This window comes from Schistocerca cancellata, chromosome 4, assembly GCF_023864275.1.
Source record: "Schistocerca cancellata isolate TAMUIC-IGC-003103 chromosome 4, iqSchCanc2.1, whole genome shotgun sequence".
NCBI lineage: Eukaryota > Metazoa > Arthropoda > Insecta > Orthoptera > Acrididae > Schistocerca > Schistocerca cancellata.
The window spans coordinates 504,594,115-504,621,807 of NC_064629.1; the positions used below are offsets into that span (position 1 = coordinate 504,594,115).

The 27,693-nt window shown below is 40.6% G+C and overlaps 1 protein-coding gene across 1 annotated transcript in view; it reads right to left on the minus strand.

The window, feature by feature from the left end:
* Positions 1 to 10,183: 10,183 nt before the first annotated feature.
* Positions 10,184 to 27,693, minus strand: part of LOC126183489 (cytochrome P450 4C1-like) — a 242,223-nt gene continuing 224,713 nt past the window's right edge. Inside the window, exon 14 of the mRNA XM_049925522.1 lies at positions 10,184 to 10,649. Within this exon, the coding sequence (XP_049781479.1) occupies positions 10,495 to 10,649 (155 nt within the window). The 3' untranslated portion in view covers positions 10,184 to 10,494. The remainder of the gene's footprint in view (positions 10,650 to 27,693) is intronic.

The following is a 27,693-nucleotide window of genomic DNA, read 5'->3' on the forward strand; positions in this document are numbered from 1 at the left end:
ACACACATCCATGCCCGAGGCAGGATTCGAACCTGCGACCGTAGCGGTCTCGCGGTTCCAGTCTGTAGCGCCTAGAACCGCTCGGCCACTCAGGCCGGTCGGATGCGTTCGTTGACACTGCATCCTACAAGAACTGCCTAGGATTTTCTGTCTTTCACCTCAGACATAGCCATCTCGCGGATGCACGAATTTTCATGATGTTTGTTTGTTTTCTTTTTTTTTTCTATCTGTTTCGCTGCCGGCTCTTTTGCAATGATAGTGTAGTAGTTTCGGTTTCATAGCATTCTTTGAATGGTACAGTTAACAGATATTGGTCTTATGGTCCTTTTTACTTTATTTGGTACGTATTTATCGAGACCATGACTTATAATTTCTTTGCGCTGTAACCAAAACTGTTCTGAGAGTATCGAATTCGAACAAATGTTTTCAGCTGGTCTTTTAAGTGGACTGTTACTGACTGTCTATCAGTTTTGGCCAAACACAAACACTCTCAAACCTCTCTTGATGACCTTTTTGCCTTTGTTGATCGTAGTTTCAGTAACATCATAGTGTTCGATGACTCTCATCGGTTGCACACTCCGTAAGATCGGGTCTCCTTGTAGCCAGAAGGTGAAAATATTTCTTTTGACGTGTGTTGTCGGACTAGTTGTGTGAAGCAATTGTCAAACTGCGTGTTCAAATTTACTTCGCAGATCTGTTTGTCCCTGGGTACAGGAAAGGTTAAAATCACTACCCATTACTACCGTATGCTCTGACTCGTATTTATTATTGAGTTTAAGCTGTCTTTGAATGGTGTTGCGACCAATGTGTCTCAATCAAGGAGCCGGTAGAAACATCCAGTTATTAAACGAAGTCCGCTATTATTCTTTCCATATTACTTTGCAGTATAGTTCACATCGCATGCGTTTACTTTTTGCTATAAACACTACTCCATAACACAGGGGTTGGACAAAATTATGGAAACACTGCGAGAAAAGCATGCTTGAACATAAATGCACATGCTAGAAAAGTCTGCAGCCTACGCTCTTGTATTTTATCACGAACAACACCTGTGAAATGTCCTCAATTGGTTGCAAGCATAAAAAAATGTTGGAGTTCACCGTTTAAATAAAAGGCAAATTACATGATTACATGATGGTGACTAAATAGACACAAGTGAAGAAACTGGAAGTGACTTTGTGACATGTGTTGAAGGTATTAGTGTACTTAAAAACAGCTGGTGTATCCAAATCGTAGCTGCACATTTGTCACCCTTTTTTTTTACAAACATATTTCGATTTTCACATATTAACTGCATTATCCTGCACTCCATAAAGGAGCAGTCATGAAGTTCGACAACATTCATTATGAGTAAAATTCGGAGAAGTCTATGTCTCGAATACAACTATGTCGATTCTTTGTGAGTGGCCATGCATTAGGATGGCTCTCCTACAATTCTGATGTCTTGTGGAGTTGGTGTAACGACTCGCTGTTGCTGCCATCAGGAGGAAACAGAGAGCTACCTGCTGCTAGATAGCAGTGTCAAATTCAGCTCTTTATGTGTGTGGACATTGTCGGATCAAAAGTATCCGGAAACCCCTATAAAATGCGACATTGACCACTAGATGTCACCAAAGGCGGACCCACCTGTATAAAAGGTGACGGGGAGTATTGAGTTGGCAGTTTAGCAGCAGTAACAGCAGATTGGGTTGGCCGCGAGAGCTCAGTGACTACTCATTGTACGTCACCTGAGTAACAAATGCATCAGTGACATTTCAGTCGTTCTACAGCTACCTACGTCAACTATTGGAAACATGAATGTGAAATGGAAACGCGAAGGAACAATCACAGATAAGCCAAGACTAGCACATCTCTTATAGCGATGGGCAGACATCGCGAAGCATTGCGTAGGGTGGTTGTAAAAAATTTGCAAGAAATCAGCGGAAGGAGTCACCCGTGAGTTCCAATGTGCTACTAGAATTCAGATAGAACACTTTTTATGCGTAGGGATTAAAAAGAATTATGTACAGTGGTCGAGTAGCTCCTCATAACCCAGGAATTTTTGTAATCAGTGATAAGCTACGGCTCAGGTGGTGTAAAGAACGACAGTGGAAGACTGAAAACAAGGGACTTGGAGTGATGAATCAAGCTGCACAATGTAGCAATCTGGTTGAAGAATTTCTGTTTGGTTACTGACTGGAGAACGTTACCTGCCATCAGGTGTAGTTGCAACATTGAAGCACGGAGAAGGTGCTTTTACGACATAGGGAAGTTTTTCGTGACTAGGGTGTGGTTCCCTTATTACTTTAAAGGAAACGGTAAATGCAGAAACATACAAACACACTTTACGCCGTTGTGTACTGCGTACAGTAAAAGAACACTTCGTAAAGCAGTGTCTGTCAGGCAATGGTTTGTGAGCAATACCATTTCTGATTTGGATTGGCCTGACCAGGGCCAAGACATGAACCCAATGGAATATATCTCTGGGATGAATTAGAACGTCGATTTCAGTCCAGACCCCAGCATCCAACATCACTACATTCTGTGTATTCGGCTCTTGAGGAAGAATGGGCTGTCACTCCTCCACAGAAATTCAGACACCTCATCGAAAGTGTCCTCAGCAGAGAGATATTTTTGATCAGACAGTGTATGTTATACACCAAATGAGGGCATAACTAATTAAAAGCGCGAATTTGTGTATAAAACTCATATTTTAATTTGACACTCTGACACTCAGCCGTAAAAATCGATATGTTCATTCTAAAGAACAACATCATACTTCCAATGTGGTTAAGACTGCTAGCGTAAAAGATGTAGCAAAACAGAAATATTCGTTAATTTTGGAGACTTATCTATGAATATGCTCCCATTACCTCCACTGACTTTCTGTTAAGGAAAGTTATTTTTTTCTTAATTTGACACATGTAAAAAAAATAATTAAATTTGAAAACTCTCAGAAGTCCACATCAAGAAAAAGATATCCTTTTAGAGTCAAAATTGATACCCGTCCTTTCACGTCTAAGTTGCGAAAGCTGTTGACGTATTCATGCAAAAGAAGGTAACATCGAAAACTTTACAAAACTTTCTATTCAAAGTCTATAAGAATTTTTCATGAAAACTAAAAGTCATGGAAACCATGCTAATTTGATCCATGGAATGCTAAATTTTTGAGGAAGTCTAAATTACGGAGGTTCGGTGGAATGTAATGGAAACCATACCAATTACTCTAGGAATATATGAAGGCGTCGGTCTTGCTTCAACAGATGCAGTCGTGTCTATGGTAAGATTTTCTATATAATTACTGACCTGAATTATGAGAAAGTTTGTTTTTCGTCAATGAAAGCTGTTGTACATCCGTTTTAAAAAGTCTTAAAATCTAGTTTTAAGGCAGCTTAAGTCAGTAAATTATCTTTTGGTAAAATTATAAATTAGCTAAGATTATGTTCATGTTCTCTGTACAATGAATATCATGACTAGATGAACACTAATTCGACAGGCAAACAGCAGGTAAGTAAGGAGTGAGTCTTCTGTCATGTATTGTTGCTTGTTTAAGTTAGTGCATTGTTTTAATGGAAAATTCGCTAATTATTATAATGAATGAGAATTCCACGGCTCATCGGTTGACAAATTAATGCTTAAGAATTATTGTTAATTTAATATTGCACTACTTTTCGCAAACGTCATGTATATAAAATATAATCAACCTCCACATTTGTGATCCGTCAGTTAGCGTACAGTGGATGGTGATGGATATACGTCGTAATAGAATCATTTCTCCCTTTCATGTTCCATTCGTATATAGTAATCAACGAGAAATATTATCGATTTCCATTTGATTACTTTGGTACCGGCTGACGCCGAGCCGAGTAGACGCGCCAGCCGCAGTAACAACAGGAGCAGCAGTTGTCTGATAGCCACGCGAACTGGCCGCACGGTTTAAGGCGCCATGTCACGGATTGCGCGACTGCTCCCGCCGGAGGTCCGAGTCGGACATCAGTGTGTATGTTGTTCCTAGCGTAAGTTAGTTTAAGGATACAGGGTACTTTTACGGCTCAATATTGTGTAAAAATCAGCACCTATTTCTTTCAGGCACTGTTTATAATGTACATGTTTTACAGATTTTTTGTTGATATCACGTAATGCACCCCTATGAGGTTTTGGTCGCATCTAAAATCAAAAAGTGGGTCAAAATCATCTATTCATTCACTCAGTGACAATTCTGTCACCGAAACGGAAGATAACAGAGATAAGGCCGAAATACTGAATTCGATCTTCCGAAATTGCCTCACTGCGGAAGATCGTAGCACGGTCCCTCCTTTCAATCGCCGTACGAACGTCGAAATGGCAGATTTTGAGATAACCGATCGCAGAATAGAAAAACAACTACAATCGCTTAGTAGTGGAAAGGCGTCAGGACCAGATGAGATACCTATAAGATTCTAGAAAGATTAAGCGAAAGAACTTGCTTCCATTCTAGCAGAAATTTATCATGGATCGCTTGAGCAACGAAGGGTTCCTAGTGCCTGGAAGAAAGCGCAAGTCATTCCCGTTTTTAAAGAGGGCTGTAGGACAGATGCACACAATTATAGACCTATATCATTGACGTCAATCTCTTGCAGAATTTATGGACATGTTTTATGCTCCAGAATTACGAAGTTTTTGGAGAATAAAAATCTCCTCTATAAATATCGCCATGGATTCCGCAAACAGAGATCCTGGGAAACTCAGCTCGTTCTGTCTGTTCCTCCATGAGATCCACAGCGGCGTTGACAACGGCGCTCAGGTTGATGCCGTATTCCTTAACTTTAGGAAGGCTTTTGACACCGCCCCGCACTGCCATTTAGTGAAAAAAATACGAGTTTGTCGTGTATCGAAGCAGATTTGCGACTGGATTCAAGACATCCTTGCAGATAGAACTCAACGCGTCGCTCTGAACGGAACTAAATCGACAGATATAAAGGTAATTTCCGGAGCACCCCAAGGAAGTGTGATAGGTCTGTTACTGTTTACAATATATATAAATGATCTAGAACAAACCGTCAGATTCTCTTTAAGACTGTTCGCAGATGATGCGGTTGTTATCTACAACAAAGCAGCAACACCAGAAGATAGTAACGATTTGCAGTATGACCTCTAGAGAATTGATGAATGTTGCAGACTGTGGCAGTTGACCCTGCACGTAAATAAATGTAACATACTGGACGTACATAGGAAAAGAAGTCCACTACTGTACAGCTATACTCTTGATAGTAATAGGGCATGAAACTATTTATAAATATTGATCCAGTACCACGTAAATTTTCAGTGAGGATATGCGTCCCGTCCATCGCAGCCAGCAATTAGGTAAATTCCACAGCGAATAAAAACCTTGATCTGTCTTTTTCCTCTGTCCTTCGTTTGGAATAGGCAAGTAGGTATAGTTCAACACTTCCCAAATTAGTCTGGTAGTTTCAAGGACGGTCTATGTAAATGTACTGTGCGGTCTAGGAGAGTACACCGTCAGCGATGCAAAAGTACATCCCGCTGCAGGTACTTCAAAGAGGTAATAATGTTGTAGTGCACAACAATCCATAACATAGGTACGTGTGTGTTTGTATGTATTTGACAAAGTTTGTACTGTTTTATTTTGCGTTATTTATTAATTATTATGTTATTTACTTTTATTGTATGTTGCACAGCGAACGAGCGCAAGAAGTGGAAAAATCTACGTCATGTATTTGTCCGCCGCTGCCCAGTGGATTGCGCAGATATTAATAAAAATAAAAATAAAAAATAAAACATTATTTGTCAGAGGTGATAAAGTTTCCACTTTCTTTTCTTAACACATGAGTATACCAGAAGGAAATTTGTCGGAGGAACCAGACCCTACACACGAACCTACTCCTAATGTTTCACTGCAGTTGTCTGCCTTGTCTTAAACCCAACATCTGGCCGAGGAGGCAGACAAGCTGGCAGTATGGGATACTCGAGTCATGGTTGTGTGAAGGTGATGGATCACTAGAGTTCTCCAGTCAGCCAGACTCCTGCTCGTCAGGTAGCTGGAGACAGGATTTCAGTATCCCTGTTTGAATAGGGCCTAACTAGGCAGCTTGCCGGCGTGAAACACGTGGTGTGTGGAAGCCAAGATCGTTGTTAAGTTATGGGACCATGCACCATTCATGTCGCCGTCACGCTCCCAATCGGTCTTCATATCTCTGGATTAGCGGAATATTAGATACCTTGTCCCTTCAAACTGTCCATAATGGCGGTTGTATATGCCTAAAATATAACAAATAGGTAGAAGAGGTTGATTGTGTTAAGTTCTTGGGATTAAAGGAACCTAAATTTATATTTATTGAAAAGGAAGGAACATTAGGGTTTAACGTCCCGTCCACATCGTGGTCATTAGAGACTGATCACAAACCTGGAATGTTAGCTCGGAATATTTCCTTCCCCATCATGGCATTTGCCAGGAGCGATTTAGGGAGATCACAGAAGACCTAAATCTGGATGGCCGGACGTGGATTAGAAATACAGGATGGTATAGGCCCGGAGAACAGAGTTCGAGGGTAGGCTAAAAAGAAATACGGCAGATACTCGTAAAAGGAAATACAGTACTAACCTGACTATAGCAGATGTTGGAAGTGACTACCATTCATCTCTTCACATTTTTGGGCCCTAGTCGGCAAGTTACTGAAGGTAGATCGGAGCTGGACTGTTGGAATTGCTGCAATCTCATCCAAAATGTTCTGCTGCAGTTCTTGAAGACTATGAGGGTGGTTACGATGCACCTTAGACTTGAGGGCTCCCCACACAAAGTAATCGCACACTGACAGGTCAGGTGACCTAAGTGGCCAGTATGGCTGCGACCAGACTGACCTCTGCTAACAACTCTGTCAGGCATGAAGATTGTGTAAATGTGCTCCAAGGTTCGGCTGACTGTTTGGGCAGTTGCTCCATCCTGTTTGAAGTAACGTGGTGTAGTTATATGCGTGGTCCGGTCGTATTCACTCATCTTGGCTACTTATTTGTCCCATCCTGTATATATTTGCAATGCGCATGTAACATTTGAGATATAAAAATAAAAAAACTAGTATACTTTGCTTGATTTCATTACATAATTACCTACGAATAAGGTTCCGTTTTAGAGAAGTCTTTTAGGTGGTCAAGTCCTCCTACTCCACTGTGGAATTTCTTAATGGATCCAGCTGTCATATGTATTATTAACAACAACAACCAACAACATGAGTGTTACATAAAATCATTAAAGTTCTTTACGCTTGCAGTCCAGTAATGTGATCAATGAAAATAAGTGTTGTAAACTGATTTTCTGTTTGATGATGCGTGGCTACAATTGCATAGGAATTATCTTATACACCTAAGTGTATATACATACATACACTCCTGGAAATGGAAAAAAGAACACATTGACACCGGTGTGTCAGACCCACCATACTTGCTCCGGACACTGCGAGAGGGCTGTACAAGCAATGATCACACGCACGGCACAGCGGACACATCAGGAACCGCGGCGTTGGCCGTCGAATGGCGCTAGCTGCGCAGGATTTGTGCACCGCCGCCGTCAGTGTCAGCCAGTTTGCCGTGGCATACGGAGCTCCATCGCAGTCTTTAACACTGGTAGCATGCCGCGACAGCGTGGACGTGAACCGTATGTGCAGTTGACGGACTTTGAGCGAGGGCGTATAGTGGGCATGCGGGAGGCCGGGTGGACGTACCGCCGAATTGCTCAACACGTGGGGCGTGAGGTCTCCACAGTACGTCGATGTTGTCGCCAGTGGTCGGCGGAAGGTGCACGTGCCCGTCGACCTGGGACCGGACCGCAGCGACGCACGGATGCACGCCAAGACCGTAGGATCCTACGCAGTGCCGTAGGGGACCGCACCGCCACTTCCCAGCAAATTAGGGACACTGTTGCTCCTGGGGTATCGGCGAGGACCATTCGCAACCGTCTCCATGAAGCTGGGCTACGGTCCCGCACACCGTTAGGCCGTCTTCCGCTCACGCCCCAACATCGTGCAGCCCGCCTCCAGTGGTGTCGCGACAGGCGTGAATGGAGGGACGAATGGAGACGTGTCGTCTTCAGCGATGGTCGTATGCGTGTTTGGCGCCGTGCAGGTGAGTGCCACAATCAGGACTGCATACGACCGAGACACACAGGGCCAACACCCGGCATCATGGTGTGGGGAGCGATCTCCTACACTGGCCGTACACCACTGGTGATCGTCGAGGGGACACTGAATAGTGCACGGTACATCCAAACCGTCATCGAACCCATCGTTCTACCATTCCTAGACCGGCAAGCGAACTTGCTATTCCAACAGGACAATGCACGTCTGCATGTATCCCGTGCCACCCAACGTGCTCTAGAAGGTGTAAGTCAACTACCCTGGCCAGCAAGATCTCCGGATCTGTCCCCCATTGAGCATGTTTGGGACTAGATGAAGCGTCGTCTCACGCGGTCTGCACGTCCAGCACGAACGCTGGTCCAACTGAGGCGCCAGGTGGAAATGGCATGGCAAGCCGTTCCACAGGACTACATCCAGCATCTCTACGATCGTCTCCATGGGAGAATAGCAGCCTGCATTGCTGCGAAAGGTGGATATACACTGTACTAGTGCCGACATTGTGCATGCTCTGTTGCCTGTGTTTATGTGCCTGTGGTTCTGTCAGTGTGATCATGTGATGTATCTGACCCCAGGAATGTGTCAATAAAGTTTCCCCTTCCTGGGACAATGAATTCACGGTGTTCTTATTTCAATTTCCAGGAGTGTATTTGTGACAAATTTATTATTGCTCTTAAATGAAAATGTGTTTCAGATACTTTGACTTAGTCCACAGACAATCTAACCATTTCACTAAGGATCTGTGGATATAAAATTAGAAATTTATTTTTTGTAAGTATGTATTACGTATTCTTGTTTTATGACGTGTTTTACATCCTTAAAAGTCTCCTCACTGTGGGTCAGTGGATCTAAAAATATATCTGACCAAGAAGACGTGACTGATGAATCATGCTAGGGCATTCAGCATTGTCCGAATTGGTATTAAGGAGACAGTAGGGATATGGCTAATTGGGAGTTTGATGGAAAAGAATTGTGGTACGCCAGTGACTAGCTCCTGTACATAAATTGTTGAAAGTAGACGTTTAGCAGCTGGAACGTCAGACAAGGCTTGTGATTTTTTGGTTGCAAAATGACAAAAGCCATTTCTCACAAGGTGTAACCATTCACGTGTGGCAGGAGCTTACACTCATTTAGTTACATATCTTTGTTGCATTTCCATTGATTGTTACGATGTGAAACAAGCGATAATTTCTGCAACTTACAAAAATCACTCTTTAGTTTCCAGTTAGGCAACCAGTTTAATTTGTCATGTAGGCAGTGGTTTCAAACAAGAACAGTATATATAGGATACAGAATTATTATGATTTTTTGTGATTATGTGAAGCAATTAAGGCCTGAAATATTACGACTGACCTGCCACAGTAAATTTATCCCGTTGCTGCACAAAAAGTAGATTTAATAGTGAACAAAAAGACTAATTGGGAGTTCACTGACACAACAGTACTAATGTCACGAGCTACATTACAAACCACGTGATGATACAAAAGGCCAGAGAATGTTTTGTCATCATATGGAGTATGAATGCCAGTAGAGCATGTTTGTTAGAACTGTCTCATTACTATTACTCTCTTCCGTATCGGAAACACATTACTTATAGTCTGATAAACCAGTTGCACCGGTGTCCTAAGTTTCATACAACCTAATAAAAGAAAATAACGGAAGTGCAATAACTGACTGAGTTGTTTGTCTTTGAGATCTGAGGTAACACAAACTGGTACTTTAAATGAGAGCAGTAATAGCTGTTTCAGATTCCTCTATCCTTTAATAACCATAAGGCAAATGTTTATATCAGTTTATTAACCTTCCAACCTTAAGGACTGAAAGTATTTCATTATTGATGAGTATGTAATAGAAACATACTCTGGTACTGAAGATCATATCCGAACTATCTTTTACACTACGTAAAGTTATTTTAATAGCAATAATTGCTCTCTTCACTCCTCTGTGATTTGACTGTCCTGAGGCAAAAGGATCTTCATGTTTTCTGTAACTCTGTTTATTTGTAAATATTTGTCTGGCTTTAAGAAAATAAAGTGTCATAGATGCATTATGCACTACATAAAACAAATTAAAGGCCAATATCTCTTCATAATATCATGAATTAGTTTAAATTTAATAGAACATCGACTTTGTCACTGGCACAGTTGCCATACATAATACAATTTATTACAACTGAGACATAATGTAACATGTTATTCTCGTCCATAATAAGATGCAAGCCAGGGCGAATGATCAGTAGGAGAGCAACAGGATTAGAATATACAAGGAGAACTTCATGCAAAGAAAACTCCAAATGAACAATATATAACTACTTTATAAGTAAATAAATAACCAATTATTTAATCAAAATGATTTTGGCAAACAAGTGTTTCAATTTTGCTATGGTAGGCTATCACTTTCGTGGTTCCACGCACACCATGATGTTGTTGGCAGACTTCATAACTATTTCTGGACTCAGGACCAGTTCGTCCTGTGATGTTGAGAGCTTGAAATTACGTAGAACTAATGAAAGTATACACTTCATCTCCAGCAGTGCAAACTTTTGCCCTGAAAACAAAATTCAAAGTACTCATCAAACGTGACTGTGATGAAGCTAACAGTTATTTCACATTTCTATATTACTTATTGGCAAAGAGAATTTTAAGTGAGACACTTTAAGTGTAACTCGGAAATTGTAACATCTTAATGACAGTGGTACCTATGCAGTCATCATGGTGGTTATCATAACACACTGTAACGCGAGTTTATGAAAGATGGTTGGTTTGTGGGATTAAAGGGACCAGACTGCTACGGTCATCGGTCCCTATGAAAGATGGCTCATGAATACCATTTCTTTACAAGAGGAATAAATTCACTCCATTAGTAATTGAAAAAGCGTTTATTTGCATAAAATTGTGCACGTGAGACAGGTTTCAGGCTACTGATTCCATCTTCAGACTTTACAACAGCGAAGGAAAATAAGAGGGATACTATATAAAATTAATTAACATTAAAAGGGTGCATACAAATATGAACATTAGGTCATACTTTCATGGCGCACAAGGAAATCGTGCTTGTCATATATATATATATATATATATATATATATATATATATATATATATATATATATAACAGTAAAGCAAATTTATGGAGTAACATGCGAGATTCTGTGGTGTAGTATGAAAAATTTTGTGAATTTATATTTCATTTGTTGTGAGTTGTCATCACTGATGATGGCGGTAAGTGATAAATTCTGCATAAGCAAGTAAGAAACATAATTTGCAGGATATACGCTTCCTTGAAGCGCATGCGCGTACTGCAACTGTCGCTTGGAATCGTCAACAATGCCATTCCTGTTCGTGCATCGACAATAGCGAACTGCCATCGTTCGTGAATCAGACTATAGTAGTAGGTGGCGTTTGGAACAAAATGTGGGCATTTGGCAGTGTTGTTACCTATGATTTCTTTGGTTCTCCCTCCCGCCCTCAGTATTCCTTCTGACAGCGGCCACTGTGTGATATAGGAACTATATGTGCACTGACGCATCTCATTGCGCTTTGCTCGACAGCTGGTTGACCGGTCTTGCTGAGTATCCAGGACGTGTGGCGGGCCAGGCATTTATATGGTAAGCTACTTTTGAGGTTGAGAAATAGGAATTTTACGGCATTTATGCCTTCATTTTACTTTGCTAACGCTATGCCACATGTCAAGTCATTCGCAATTGGTTTGTAGCTCACATTAGTTCCCCGTTTTTTCCCCTTGGTTAGGCCCCATTCGCCTGGTTTGGTACTGACTGACTTGAAGAACCTTTCCATGCCTCACCCACACAGGATCTCGCATGCTACTTGACAAATTTGCTTTGCAGGTTTTTTTTTACATGACTGACATGATTTTCTTGTATGCAATCAAGGCATGACCAGATGTTCACATCTGTATGCACCCTTTTAATGTTAATTAATTTTTCGCAGTATCCCTCTTAGTTTCCTTTGTCTTTGTAGCACCTGAAGATGGGATTTACATTCTGAAACCCTGTTTATTTATCCAAGTGAACGATTTCTCAGTTACAACTGGAGTGGATTTATACATCATAAAAATATTAGCAACAATCGTGGATGTCCCACAAAGAATGTATTATACAAGAGGCTACACTCCTTCACTAAGGATTAGGCTTACAGTTACATAGGGGAGAGTCTGCTAAAACAGGGTAATCTGATGAAACAGGGTATCGTACTTTTCTCGTCTGACATGTGCTGCCATCTCCTGGTAAACATAGTAAGCTCTTTCCCACTCGATGACCTTCATTCTTAGAGTAGCTGCAGTCTGTTGAAAGCAGCCGTGAGTTCTCTAAGTGGCAAAATATATTCTTACAGTGTTGTGTTGTAATATTCGACGGTGAATTGTGCTTTTATATTTGCAAGACACTATTTTGAAGACTGTGAAGTAAGCATGATATAAGTTAAACGTTGTTTGCACTACAGATTGTTGAGTGTTTCAAAATGTTTGTCCCACTCAAGGGGTTGTTGAAATCAACTTTTTCTTAACATGGAATTGTAGGATAAAACAGGGTGCCTCTAAGTTTGGTAAAACAGGGTAGTTCCCCGTTTTATCGAACTGATTTAAAAATCGCCATTTGCGATTTTCAAATTGTTTATTTAGTTTGTTCAATTAGAAAATTTATTATTATTATTATTATTATTATTGTTGTTGTTGTTGTTATTGTTATTCATAGGATCTAACTTAAATTATGCCATAATTATGGCACCTTATAAAAGGAAAACTGACAGACAGTCATGGAGTCAAGAGAGTATGAAAGAAGCTGTAGCGGCAGTTTTGGCCCAAACAATGGGCTATTTGAAAGCATCAGAGTCCTTCGGCGTTCCTCAGAGTACTCTGGAAGCACGTGTAAAAAAGGCCCTGAGTGAAATGTGTTTAGAGGATGCTACAAAGAAAGGTAGGCGTATTTACTGCTTTAGAAGAAATTAATTAAACTGTTGCACTTATTATTATTATTATTATTGCTGCTGTTGTCGTTGTTGTTGTTGTTTTAGATCTAGGCTGCTACAAACCTATGTTTAATCAGGAGCAGGAAACTGAACTGGCTGAATATATCCTGTTAATGGAAAGCAGATAGTTTGTATTGACCATAGATGAGGTGTGGAGTCTTGCTTTCGAACTGGCAGAGAAAAATCGCTTGCCGCATAGCTTCAGCAAGACTAAGAAGATGGCAGGTAAATGCTGGTTCTATTCGTTTTTGAAGAGGAATCCGGAAATAAGCCTGCGTCCTGCCGAGCCAACATCTTTTGCCAGAGCAATGGGCTTTAACCGTGCAGTGGTGAAGCAGTTCTTTGGTTTCCTGTTAGAACTTTATAACAGGTACAACTTCACAGCCGATATAGTCTGTAATGTGGATGAGATAGGAATTACAGCAGTCCCTAATAAGCAATCAAAGGTGCTTACATTGAGGGGAAAACGTCAAGTTGGCGGTTTCGTTTCTGCGGAGAGAGGCATCTTAGTGACTGCTGTAGCCTGTAAGAGCGCTTCTGGAATTTATATGCCTACAATGTTTGTGTTCCCTAGACAAAGTACCAAGCCTGAGCTGCTGGATAATGATCCGCCAGAATCTACTGCGGAGTAGCACCGTAGCGGATGGATGCAGAAAGAAACTTTCCCGGAGTGGTTTCAACGACTTGTTGAATTTTCTAAACCAACGGCAGAGAAACCTGTTCTTCTGCTCTTGGATGGTCACTCGACACTCACAAAGAGTACTGAACTTATTGATATGGCTAGATAAAATCATGTTAATCTCTTATGCTTCCCCCCACACTGCACCCACCGAATGCAGCCCCTGGATGTTGCATTCATGGCCCCATTGAGTAACTATTACTCTCAAGAGGTTCGAAAGTGGCTTCAGTGTCATCCTGGACGAGTGATAACCATCAATCAAGCTGCAGGGCTGTATGGGACAGCATTCATGGAAGCTGCTACTATTAAGACTGCTGTAAATGCATTCCGTCTGGAATCTTCCCCCTGGATGCAGATATTTTTCCCTATTGGATGTATCAGCCTGCTGAAACAACAGACACCGACCCACTGTTGGAGAAAGGTGATGTCCTGCCTTCGGAACCTACTTCAGAGTCATTAAACAGAAAAACATCTTTTCCAACCACACCAGGGTCTTCCCCCAACTTGAGCTTTCAACATCTCTCTGAAAGACATAAAAGCAGTGCCGATAGCTGAAAGAAAGGAACAAAAATCTGATAGAAGAAGAGGAAAGACAGCTGTTCTTACAAGTTCACCTTATAAGGAAGAATTAAAGTCTTCTATGAAAAAGGGGAAGACTCCCAAAAGGAAACTTCAAATGGGGCCACATTCTAACAGTTCTAGGCCTACTGAAGTCAGAAATGTTGGACAGAAGAAAGCAAAGAAAGTTGGAAAAGTACAGGAGTATAGCACATCGTCAGAAGAGGAAGGAGAAGATAATAATACAGCTTGCATTTATTGTAACGAACTTTTCTCCAATTCTAAGTCTGAAGTAGGCTGGGTGAAGTGTTATGAGTGTAGTGAATGGGCTCATGATCAGTGCACCGGCATTAATGATAATGATGAAGAACCATATAAATGTGATTTTTTGTACATGAAGTGATTGTCAGGGTTTGTAAATGGAGTTTTTTTAAAAAAAAATTCGTTATAATGTAGTACCATGTTTTATCCAACGGGGTAGTTGACACAAGCGTAAAAAATTCTTTTCTGTGATGAGACATATTTTTAAATGTATGTTTTTCATGCCCAATTGTAAGTAGACAGAGAGGGCAATTTGTCATTAAAAATTCAACAGATTGGTACACATATTTCATTACATATGCTACTTTGTTTATTAAGTACCCTATTTTAATCGACTCTCCCCTAATGATAATCTTACTTTTATTTGTTAGCATCATCAGTTTTGTAAAATAAATTTAGACAACGTTGTCCATAGGAGAACAGCGATTTGGTGCCACCACAAGATCGGCCGAGGAGCCGCCAGCACCAGCCATAGTGGGCTCACATTCTGAAGATGACTTTGACTTAAGTAAACAAATAAATATCATTGTGATCTAGACTGTTATTTTAACTTAATCATGATTTTTGTTCCCTGTTCCTTAAAAAAGAATTTCTGTATCAGTAGTTTAGCTTTATACTTGTCTTTTTCTTTTTTTCCAAATTTCTTTGCTCCACTCCTTCATAAACAAATTTACAAGAATAACAGATCTTTATTCTATAGGCGCGTTTTTGTGCTCTAGAGGATGGGTGATAGCTCCCCACTGTCTTCAACTAAATTCATTGAAACATAATCTTCTATTTAATTAGTTGCCATCACTGTTCCATAAGCCATTAGCCAACAAGGATAATGAGACATATGAACAAATATGCTCATGAAACCACATTTCACACACAGATACTGTGTATCGTAATCAATACATTAATAGCCCATTGCCATCCTCAGTGTGGACCTAAGAGTGTTCTGCCAGTATGTGCTTCTGACAGGATATTCTAGAAACTGTCAGTCACTTACATAAGGAAGTAAAAAACGTATCGAGTAGGATCACATGAGCAGAAAAACATAGATGACTTAAGCAGCAATTTATTATGCCAGAGAAAGACTTATCTGAAAGAGCTATACAACACGACGAGGAAAAAAAAATGAAAAATATGTTGGGAAAGGCAACACTGGAGATGCAATGATATAACAATACACAGTTATTTCTAAGAAATTATTTCGATACTATACTGCTGATAAATGGCTGATACCGATACATTTCTCCAACATATCATGCATTAATAATTCCACTTTGTATATGTAATAACTGGGTCTTGGATTAAGTAATCAGTATTTTGTTACACATCATGTCAAATAAACTTTTTTAAATTTAGATTCATTAAGAATTTCTAGCACCGGAATGTTACATGACACATAATATAGAATATTACACACATTGTTAACTTCATAAAGTTGAGACGAGAGTAAAAAAATTAAACGATTTTTCAAAAGACAATATGGAAAACTGCACTGGCAATGAGGATGCTTTGGAACCATATTTTCTGCATGAAGAAATGATTTTTAATTTCATCAAACATTGTCAACAATATTCTTGTCTCTTGTCCTTGGTCCTCGAGCAAGCTGACTGTTATGTAGCTGAAGCCGTTAAAGGATAGAAGTCCAAGTTTAGAGTTAGTAATAGGAGAAATATAGAAACCTATCTCTGAGCAAGTATGGTAATTTTCATTACTAAATTTAAGTCAGTATTTGCATATTGTACAGAATAAAGCTTGTCCACAAACTTGAAACTCCCCCCCCCCCCCTCAAGAAATTTGACGGGGGATTTGGGAACGTGGAGTGAACACGTTTACTTGCTCTGCACATATTTTTGGATCCAAGATCCAAAAACAAAACTTTTTCAATCCATTTATATCTCTAAAACAGATTAAAAATCTCACTGTAATTTCTCTATTGGCTAAGATGCTAATTTCAAAGGTTGGCAACACCATCACTGAAAGAAAGTAAATTGTGCCAAAATCTTTTTTTTTTTAATTGAGTGCCTCAGACATATTGGAGGTAAGCGTACTTGCCTTCTTATTGTCAATAAAGACATAACATATGTTTTTGATCTCCTACTATTATTTGCATTATTTGCAGTTTGGTATCACTATTTCCTATCATTATATAAACTAATGACTTAATCAAATTTAATGTACCCTGCTAGCTCTACGAATTTATTTTAAAGGCTATGGAAATGTTACAGTTTTTACTAATAAAAATTAAACAAATCTCGTGAAACCACTTTTTGTGTAACCCCAAAGAACAACAAATGTAAATAAAATGTTTCTGTCTCAAGTAAAAAAATAATAATAATTTCACTATGATATATGTTGTTGAAACTACATTATGTTCAAAATATTGATATTTTATGAGCACTATACCGTCAACATCTATGTCATTCAGTCAATTTAGCAGCAAGTCGATATATTGATGTTTAAGGAAATTTTGCAATCATAGATAGCACAATATAAGTGTAGGGCATCACATGTTAGGAGATTCGAATATAGAGGCCACTCGGTTGGCGGGGTCACAGTATCAACAAGGCTACTGTCAGTATAATGGTCTCTACAACGAGGACGTACAGGATGTGCTTCAAACAAAGAAAATACTAATTCATTCGTACTTCATGCTTTGAAGAAAACTGTCATACCTGTGAGAGGACATCAGTAAACAGCAGTGACATAGTCTGAAGACTCCTCACCCGATAGGAAAATCTCAACAAAGACTGCCAGTTGCTTTTTGAATCACACTTGATTAATTCGTCATTTTTCTTCATATCTTGGCGTCATATCACACATCAACACTGTGCAATCAGTGCCGCAAGCACTTTTATGTCTGTGATGAACTTGATTTCGCCAATAGGCGGTGTTTCCATCATTTACCAGCAATACACACCGATCAGCCAGAACAGGATTGACTGCTAATTAGACAGATGCATGGTGCATGTAGTATCAGTGAGCATGCTGTTCCTGTGCAGAATCGGGAAGGTACACAATCTATCTGAGTTTGACCAAGGGCAGATTATGATGGCCCAGAGGCTTGGCACGAGCATTTCAGAAACTGCACGACTTGTTGGGTGTCTGGTGCTGTGCTGCGTGTCTTCAACATGTGGCGAAACCGAGGTGAAACTTCGTTCAGACGTCATGGAGCTGGTCAGCCACACATCATTACAGATGTCGGACGTCGTAGGGTGGGCAGACTGGTAATACAGAACAGGTGGCGAACTGTGGAGGAACTAATATCAGACTGTAATGCTAGGCAGAGTGAAAGTGTGTCTGAACACACAGTGCACTGAACACTTATAACGATAGGCCTCTGCAGCTGAGGACCTAACCTTACGCCAATGTTAACACCATGACATCGGCAACTACAACTGAAATGGGTACGTGACCATTGGCATTGGACATCAGCACAGTGGCAGAGTGCTGCATGCTCTGATGAATCATGATACCTTCTTCATCATGCTGATGTTACATTCAATGGGAACAGCTCCTTGACACCTGTACTGCAGGACAGAGACAAGTTGGCGTGGCTCCTTTACGCTATGGGGAATATTCATGTGGGAATCCATGGGTCTAGTGGACATCATGCAAGGCACCATAATGGCGAAAGTGTATTATACACTGGTTGTGCACCTCTTCAAGAGAATCATGTTTTCCCATGGCATTGGCAAGTGGCATTTATCAACAATATAATGTGCCATGTCACAAGGCCAGGTTACAATTGATGCACTGCCACCCCCCCCCCCCCCCCCGGTACCAATTCCCTCCTGCGACCTACCAAGGCCTCATTGCTTCCATGCCGCAATGCGTTGCCGCTGTTATCTGTGCCAGCGGTGGACATACTGGCTGTTAGGTGGGTGGTAATAACGTTCTGGTTGATCAATGTACAAACCGTGATTCAAGAAAGTCATTTATATAGTGTAAACTATATTACAGTGTGTAATATTATTAATGATGATCCAAATTATCTGTCACATTTGTTGAAGACAAGGAAACATCGCAGCAATATATCAGGAAAGTTCTTCACTGCACTTGGTGTTATTTTGTTGCAACATACACACTGCAGTTTTGCAGCAAAGTAATCCTTGTGCTTACCCGACGAGTTCAACGAATCACCACTGTGAGGTCTTGGCAATATTCCTTCTATCATAGTGCTCTATCTGGCGCTTGTTAATCACATTTGTAACATTCATAAATGATTTGTCACAGTTAACAATATTCGCAAATAATGTCAGATATACAGCTGTACCTGCATGACGATTGGGCAAAAATTACTGAGTACAAAATGTAAAAATAATATCTCAGGGTATTCCACTGTTTAGTTGCTTACTGCATAGCCACAATGGTAATCTTCATCAAACACCAATCTGTTGGCATTAGTATTAAAAATGAGATTTTTACATACTTGGTTGACAAATCACTTGTGCTTTTGACATTATTTGCCAGTGTGTGATTTACTAACTGAGTTCCATGTAGAGATATTGTGTAACGGTTTCCATGGCCAATAGTGATTTACTAAAATATTCAACTGAGATAGGTTACAAAAAGTAGCCTTTCATGTGACTTCTGAAATTTTCCCGGCGTATTTCTTCTTCTAATAATTTCCGGGTATGCAGCCGGATCCCGTCGACATTCTGCCACGATATTTCGGCCCAGAGACGTCCGGCCATCATCAGGTGAGTACACAACTACTGAAGAGCCCAGGTGCAGTCGCGACTGCAACTTTTACACACCGTACTAAAGACTCAGTTACCATTTCAAACTTAAACTTGCTCATCAAGCCGAACTGTTTAAATGTATCCACGCAATGGTTGGGTCGTGACGACACCAGACCGCTACTCAGGGCCTATGGGAAATATCTAGTTGGCCCCACAAAGCATTCATTTCACACAAAGTGACATGAATGTGACGCCATTATGACGTGTACAAATTGTATGTATTGACTTTTGTGACTCTTTGACACCCTGGACTACCCACAGTACCAATGAATAAGGTCACCGAGCAAACACTTAGTCACCACAGCGTGCAGTCGCAGATGAATCATTAAGCCTTTACACATAGCGCAGCATGCGAGTCACATGTGCCACCACGCACACACTGGCTCTACGTGAGGATAAGGCTTTAGCAACCAGTGAGACATTCATGATTCAAGCATACACTGTACTCAAACATGTGTAAATGTAAGGATGTGACAGAGTAGCAAGGAGGGGCAATCAAGTTGGGCAGTGTCCAGGTGTTTCAAGTTGTTGCATCTGTTGGTTTTTCAAGATGGATTGTTCAACGTGTTTACAAGCAGTGGTGTAACACCAGACACGACGTCCAAATTGTGGTCAAAAAAGATCCTCACACAGGAATCGGACACGCGTTTCACAGCTTGTGAATCAAAATTGCTTCCAAACCAAACAAGAATTACTGCGGCAGTGAATGAAGGTCCATTTGAACAAGTTAGCGAGAGAACACTGCAACGCAAATCGCATGCAATGAACATTTTGAGTCTGTCACATCGCAAAGGGCCACTACTCACACTGACACACTCGTAAAGATGATGACAGCAAAGATCAACAGTCTGGAAGAATATGTGATGGTTTTCTGAACACTGCCCACATTGTTACATCTCAGTTGGCCTGCAAAATCACCTGACCTGATCCCCATAGAATATCTGCAGGACTTGTTGGACAGTAGGTAAGGCGTCGACATAATCATCCTAACAATTTGGGGGGAACTGTGTGATCAAATACTCAGCAAATGGTTTAACTTGGATGCGATGTAGCTGCACAGAATTGTGGACTTGCTTTCTAACTGAATCCCGGCTATTATCAAGTCCAGAGGCAGAATTACATGGCACTGAATGATGCTTCTAATTATTTTTCTTGGGTGACTAATTTCTTATCCAGTGAACTTATCTCGGTTGCCACAGTCTCATGATCTTAAACTACAGTAGCCATTGTAGCACATGAATTAAAGCGACAGTTCATTGTATCTGCAGTTGGTAGAGTAACTGTAATTATGGAAGCTAATCTGCCCTTTCTTCCTTTGAAAATGGCAACCTGCTAATTTAATACAACAAGTAACAACTGTACATAAGTGCCTTCTGATGTTAAAAAAAGGAGCTATCATGGCACCATGGTTCTGTAGGTAGTGGCTACTACTCCAGACCTAGAGGTCCAGTGTTTAAACCCACTGTTATTTTTACCGTCCTGTTCTGTGTAGGTAGAACACAGTTCATGATCACTAGCACTTATGGTAAACCAGAGACCGGTGGAACAAACAGGCGACTCCTAGGGTCGATGATGGTGGAATTCACAAAGTGAACTACTAACCAAAAACAAGTCCAGATGGTAGCAAAGTCATCTTAATCTCTATAAACAGTTCACGAACCAATCTGTATCAGATACATAACACAAGCAAGATCAAAACTCTAGTGATCAATGGCACATACTTACGGCTTCAATGAACTATTGAGATGCTTGCTGCCTTACCGACACACTCTCCTCAGTGGACATAGACTTTTTTTGTTTTTAGTTATTGGATTACGGGATATGCTCATATAGCTATCTCAATCTTTGATTGTCAATTATGATTATATGAACATAAGGATAACGCAACGCCCATGCCCCGAGCAGAGGAAATCTCCAACGCAGCCGGGAAGGGAAACCGGGCCGCTTCAATTAGCAATCTGGACTGCTGACCACGTACCTACCACGGTGGACTGGATATAGACTTACTGCAATTAACTAGACTGCTTACTGGTGCTAGTGTAACGTCCCCGTATTGAAGCCACCATTTGCATAGCAACGCTGTGTTTGCGTTTAGTAAATGATGCCAAATAGGTGATAAAAAAGTTGCACACACAATGACTTCACAGATGCAAACAACGTTCATAAGGACTCTATATCCCTGTTGTTAGAAGAAAATGTGAAAATGAAGTAGCTACTTTAAGCTATACTGGTGATTACAATTATTCAAGTCCAAGCTCATTGAATGAAAAATATGATACAGTTTTGTGGAAAATAAGGTACGCAGATAAAATTATGCCATACAGAAATAAATTAAAGCCTCAAAAGTAATACTGTTTTTGGAAGTAACACTTTATAATTATACAGGCAAGGCACTAATGCAGTTCTCTCTCCTTGCTGTAATCATAGCTCAGGTAGATAGTTTGCAACATGAAAGGTGAGCGTAGGGGTAGCTTATGCGTAAAACGATTTTCCTGCAATAAAAAAAATTTAATTTACTAAGGCAATGTGATATCTTAAGTGAGAATCGTTAAGAATATTTCACCAAGATGAAAAGAGAAGGTTATGCTAATTTAGCAGGATCAACCAGTCCCACATCGCTGTTATGACAACAGATTTCCCAACCAATGACTACGCTTAAGGCAAGAAAGATGTGTTTACGTAGCTGATCGGTTTCAGACATCCAGTTTAGCGCAAGTTATTGTGCACACTGCACAGCTATGAAAATGCATTCTTCTTGTTTCCATCTCCACCAACATACTTCTGTATTCTCTTGGTTGTCATGAAATTCTATTTGTATGTGGCATAAGACTGCACGTAGACACAGTCGATTTCAAAGATATCTTGTGTCTTCTGTCATGTGGGGCAAGGTTGATTTCCAATTACTTTTAATTCCACTGAAACAAGTTTTCCCTTGCAAATTATCAAAGTAAGTGTTTTATTCGTTTGTATGTTCGGGAAATTATAATCATGATGGAAAATTTTACACGTCAATATTTCACAAGTCATATACCACATGAGAAGAAACTAATATCACTAGTTTTGGTATCCCTGCAGTGAAATGTATGTAACACCGACTTTAACAACCCCATTCCATGCTGGAAAGCTTAAGAAATGAGGTGTTCTAGGTTAAAGTTATTTAAGTGTCTTAAATATTGATAGTCTGAAAAGTGAAGTAGGAAATTATTATGAGATAACGCTGCATAAAAACTAAATGCGCTCGTGACCCTCCTCTGGGACCTTATATACAAAGGGCGTTCAAAAAGTTTTGCACAGTCGTCTCTAATTTTTTTATTTTTGGCAGGAGGAGAATGAAATTTTTGTGAACATACTTGGATCATTTAGCTGTAATTTGGTATATAAAAATATCTTCTTTTATTTACAGATGAGCCATAATGGACCGTGAAGTAGATGTCAGGTTGAGACAACGGTCGGTGATGGAGTTCCTCTTCAAGACCGGCGATGATTTTGCCACATCGATTCACAGGAAGTTGCTCCCTGTTTATGGGGATGCCACAGTGGATCGCAGCAGTATCCAGCGATGGTTGCAGTGGTTTAAAGAAGGTGATTTCTCTCTACTGGACAATACACAATGCGGTAGACCATCGACAGTAGTGAGTGATATGAATAAGGAGACCATTGATCAAATCATCCAAAACGCCACATATGTGACCACACGACAACTTGCTGAAGTTACTCGTTTGTAATTGGGCAGTGTGTTATCACTGGTATAGTCACTAGGGTACAGAAAAATCTGTGCGCGTTGGGTGCCTAGATTATTGACAAGAGAAATGAAAATGCTGAGGAAGAATGTGTGCGAGGGTCTCATGAAGGCCCTTACTGAAGAGTGGAAACAGTGTTTTGACGGCGCCATTGCCAAGGATGAAACATGGTCGTTTTAGCCCGAAGCTGAGAGCAAAACCCAGTCCATGGAGTGGCATCATCTGGGTTCCCCTCGGAAGAAGAAACCAAGACTTTCACGAACAGCAGGCCGAAAGGTGATGGCCTCCTTCTTCAGGGATCAGTGTGATGTCATTTTCATTGACTTTTTGGAACCTGGCTCCACAATTAACCGTAACCGTTACTGTTTGTCGTTGGACAAGCTGCGACGTGCCAAGACCCACAGCCCACAGCTTCAGGGTCAGCTCATCAGACTACTCCATGACGATGCCAAACCCCATACAGCCCTTATGACGCACGAGAAAATCAGAAAAATGGGTTGCAAAATTGTTCCTCATATTCCCTACAGTCCGGACTTAGCTCCGTCTGATTTTTACCTCTTTGTTCGTCTGAAGGCCCACCTGCGCGGTAAAACATTTGATAGTGAGAATGATCTTACTTCCTATGTGTCAAGCGATGGTGTAAAAGTCAATCCCTAGAATTTTACCAAAGTGCATTTACATCACGGAAAGAACGTTGGGCCAGATACATCACACCTGATGGAGGCTACATCGAGTAGGCTCAATGTATAGCTAAATGTTCCTAGTATGTTCACAAAAAATTTCACTCTCCTCCAGCAAAAAATAAAGAAAGTTAGAAACGACTGTGCAAAACTTTTTGAACGCCCTTTGTAAAATGAGCACGACAAAAATTTCGCTGCACAGCTGCCCCTAGCACAGATTTACTTCCGCATGTTGTCCTGAACTGTTCGGCTATATTCACGTGGCATTCCCTTTCAGCTTTCATGGCTCATGGTGCATAATACTCATGTAATTTATGGCACTGATCCAGATAATTTAATTTGTGGGCTCCACGGATTGCCATAGTTCACATTAGTAATAACTGTTATTGCATAAGGAAGCAGCAACCAGTAGTAATAACTGTTATTATTTTTAATGTAGCGTAATTAAGCAGCAACCAATAGTGCTATTAGAGAGACTTGCTCCCACCAACATCTCGTTAGATCCACAGTTCCGCACGTCTTGCTACGGAAGGGTGGTGTGAGTCATCAAGTTCTAATCACGGTGCTCACCAGTGCACTTTGGATTCATATTTTCTGTTTATTTAATGGAGCTGAAAATTGCTACAAGAAATTCTTTAATAACATATGATGAAAACCTTTACATATTAAGTCTTGTTACAAGCCTAGACTCAGTAAGCTGTGTTAGTGGTTTCAGATGTCTGCTTTGAGAATGATAGGCTGCTTCACTACACAAACTTCTCTGAAGAGGTTTTACTCAACAGTCAATGATACGAATTTGAGTTTTTTTCATCACCTACGACCCTTACAAAATGGGAATAATTAAAAAGTGAATATACTTTTTCAGTGTGAAATCAGTGTGATAGCGATTAGGCACTTCTGTAGGTGTTTGCCGATATTGGCGTTAGCAACTTCCTTCCACTCTGAGTAACTTCAAAAATGGGCAGATTTGTTGGCTGAAATATGATTTAGTGCTTCTGACATCGCTTCATTCAGCATTAAGTTTTCCATGAATCTGTGAACGGACCTCAAAGTGTCCAATGTGCTTGCATTACTACAGAGCAAGCACTGCCACGTATTCAGATAGTTTATCACATACAATTGCCAAAGGAAATCAAACACCAAGAGTAAAACTCATCACACTACAGTTCCTCACTAAAGTGTGACGAAAAGATGCGAATTCCTGGTGAAAAAACTGCACAAAAAAGAAAAGAAACAAGATATAAAGCATTAATAATATTATTAAACAATGTAGTGAGGCATTCTGATTGGCCGCGCGGGATTAGCCGAGCGGTCTATGGAGCTGCAGTCATGGGCTGTGCGGCTGGTCCCGGCGGAGGTTCGAGTCCTCCCTCTGGCATGGGTGTGTGTGTTTGTTCAAAATGGTTCAAATGGCTCTGAGCACTATGGGACTCAACTGCTGTGGTCATCAGTCCCCTAGAACTTAGAACTACTTAAACCTAACGAACCTAAGAACATCACACACACCCATGCACGAGGCAGGATTCGAACCTGCGACCGTAGCAGCAGCGCGGCTCCGGACTGGAGCGCCTAGAACCGCACGGCCACCGCGGCCAGCTGTGTATGTTTGTCCTTAGGATGATTTACGTTAAATAGTGTGTAAGCTTGGTGACTGAAGACCTTAGCAGTTAAGTCCCATAATATTTCACACACGCCGGCCGGAGTGGCCGTGCGGTTCTAGGCGCTACAGTCTGGAGCCGAGCAGGTTCGAATCCTGCCTCGAGCATGGATGTGTGTGATGTCCTTAGGTTAGTTAGGTTTAATTAGTTCTAAGTTCTAGGCGACTAATGACCTCAGAAGTTAAGTCGCATAGTGCTCAGAGCCATTTGAACCATTTCACACACATTTGAACATTCTGATTGGACCACAAACTATAAAATTAATTTGAATCATACTCGTGTCTTTCAGATTAGTGCAATACAATACCCATCACGTTAAAAAGTTTCGTCTGTCTCCCTTGCTGTCGAGCGCGAAATGCAAATTGTAGACGTTTTTTGTAGAGCATTACTCAACGCCAATAAACCATTTTATACTATCCAAAACGATGAGCTGTAGCTGACGCTATCGAGAAAGGATGAGGGAGCACAGCGGCGTTGCGGCATTTGCTGCTGGTTGCCAGTAAAAGAGCGCCAGAGAGGTCTGGCGCATTTGACATTAAAAGGCAGACTGCCTGCCAAGAAATCTTTCCTAAAAACATTATTGAATAGAAATTTTGTTACCAGTGTGACAAAATGGAATAAATAGTAGCTGTACTATCACTGCACTCTGGACTTCAGCATTTAGACTAAAGGCGCTATAAAAATTGAGGCAACAAGCGGCTTACGCCGTGAGATATTGTAGTCAGACGACACGCCTTTTACCGCTAGACCACCTGTGTCAACGATTGTACATCCTAGGGTAGTAATGGCTAGCTCATGATAAATTCGTAGTACTGGAGAAACAAATTTTGTGCTTTCCTGGTCCCTGTGTATTATCTGCTACTGATGATTTATACATGTTTCGCAGAGGACAATTGCTTTTGTGTTTCTTAAGCTGGCTATTAATGGTTCTTTTTGTAGTTTGTGTATGCTCCTGACCACATGTGCAAGGGATTTTACATGTTTCTGCTGTGGCATGCGGCAGGCATAAGTCCTATGCAGTGTTCAAATTCGCGCACCTTTCTCGTTGTTTTGAACAATGTATTAATACCTTGACAACTTGGTCTTCTATTGATACGATCTCTGACTCCTTATAGTCGATAGCTGAGCTTTTTCAAGCTCAAACTGCTATCTGAGACTTCATAACCACTGATGATGTCCCCATGATTAGAAGACAAAAACGTTAGACACATAAATATATTTTGGACCAAGGCCTATTATTCATAAAACAAAATTCACAGTCGCTTTTGCACCCATCCTTATAGTTCCGATCTTGAGTTCTGTCTCTGACTACTTCGTCGTCAACGGTACATTAAAACGTGCTCTTACTTCCTTTCTACCAGAACAGTTACATATACTAAACTGCAGGTCTGAATATTTCCCATATTCATGGAAGAAGTGGTTCAAATGGCTCTCAGCACAATGAGACTTAACTTCTGAGGTCATCAATCCCCTACAACTTAGAACTACTTAAACCTAACTAACCTAAGGACATCACACACACCTATGCCCGAGGCAGGATTCGAACCTGCGACCGTAGCGGTCGCGCGGTTCCAGACTGTAGCGCCTAGAACCACTCAGCCACTCCAGCTGGCTGTTCATGGGAGAGGTTCAGCAGATAATGTCTAAATTATGTAACAAAAAGGATCTTGGCAATAAACATTGCTGTTCTACTAATGGTAAGTTATTTCATAAATACGGTTTCCTTTGCAAAGTATACAATCTTCTTCACAGTTGACACTATTATGGATCAATGTAGGAACCTCCTCACAAAAAATTCCATTCCAAATGACTATACCACCCAAACTGAAGCAGCTCCATCTTTAAAACCGTTACCCTCCTTCGAAGCTGCAATGGTTTTAAACTGATCAGTAATTGACATTTGAGCATATCCTAGCCATCAGTGGCTCCTTAAATCTACATTTCTCTTAGAGCAAGATCTTATGCTTCATTTTTCTTATAACAATTTTTCTGTTGCACAGCGTTTCGTTTATATGTGTATGTAGGGAGAAGCTGCACTTATTAATTCCCTTACTGAAGTCTTATTAATTCCCTTACTGAAGTCAGACTCATTAAATGAATGATGAAATAGGCTTCAGGTTTCGTGACAAATAGTTCTGGGCATACTTGCTACTAGTCAGTATCTATTACATGTTCTGGTTTTCTTCAGATTAACACGTTTATATATATATATATTTTATTTTTTTTTTTTTTTT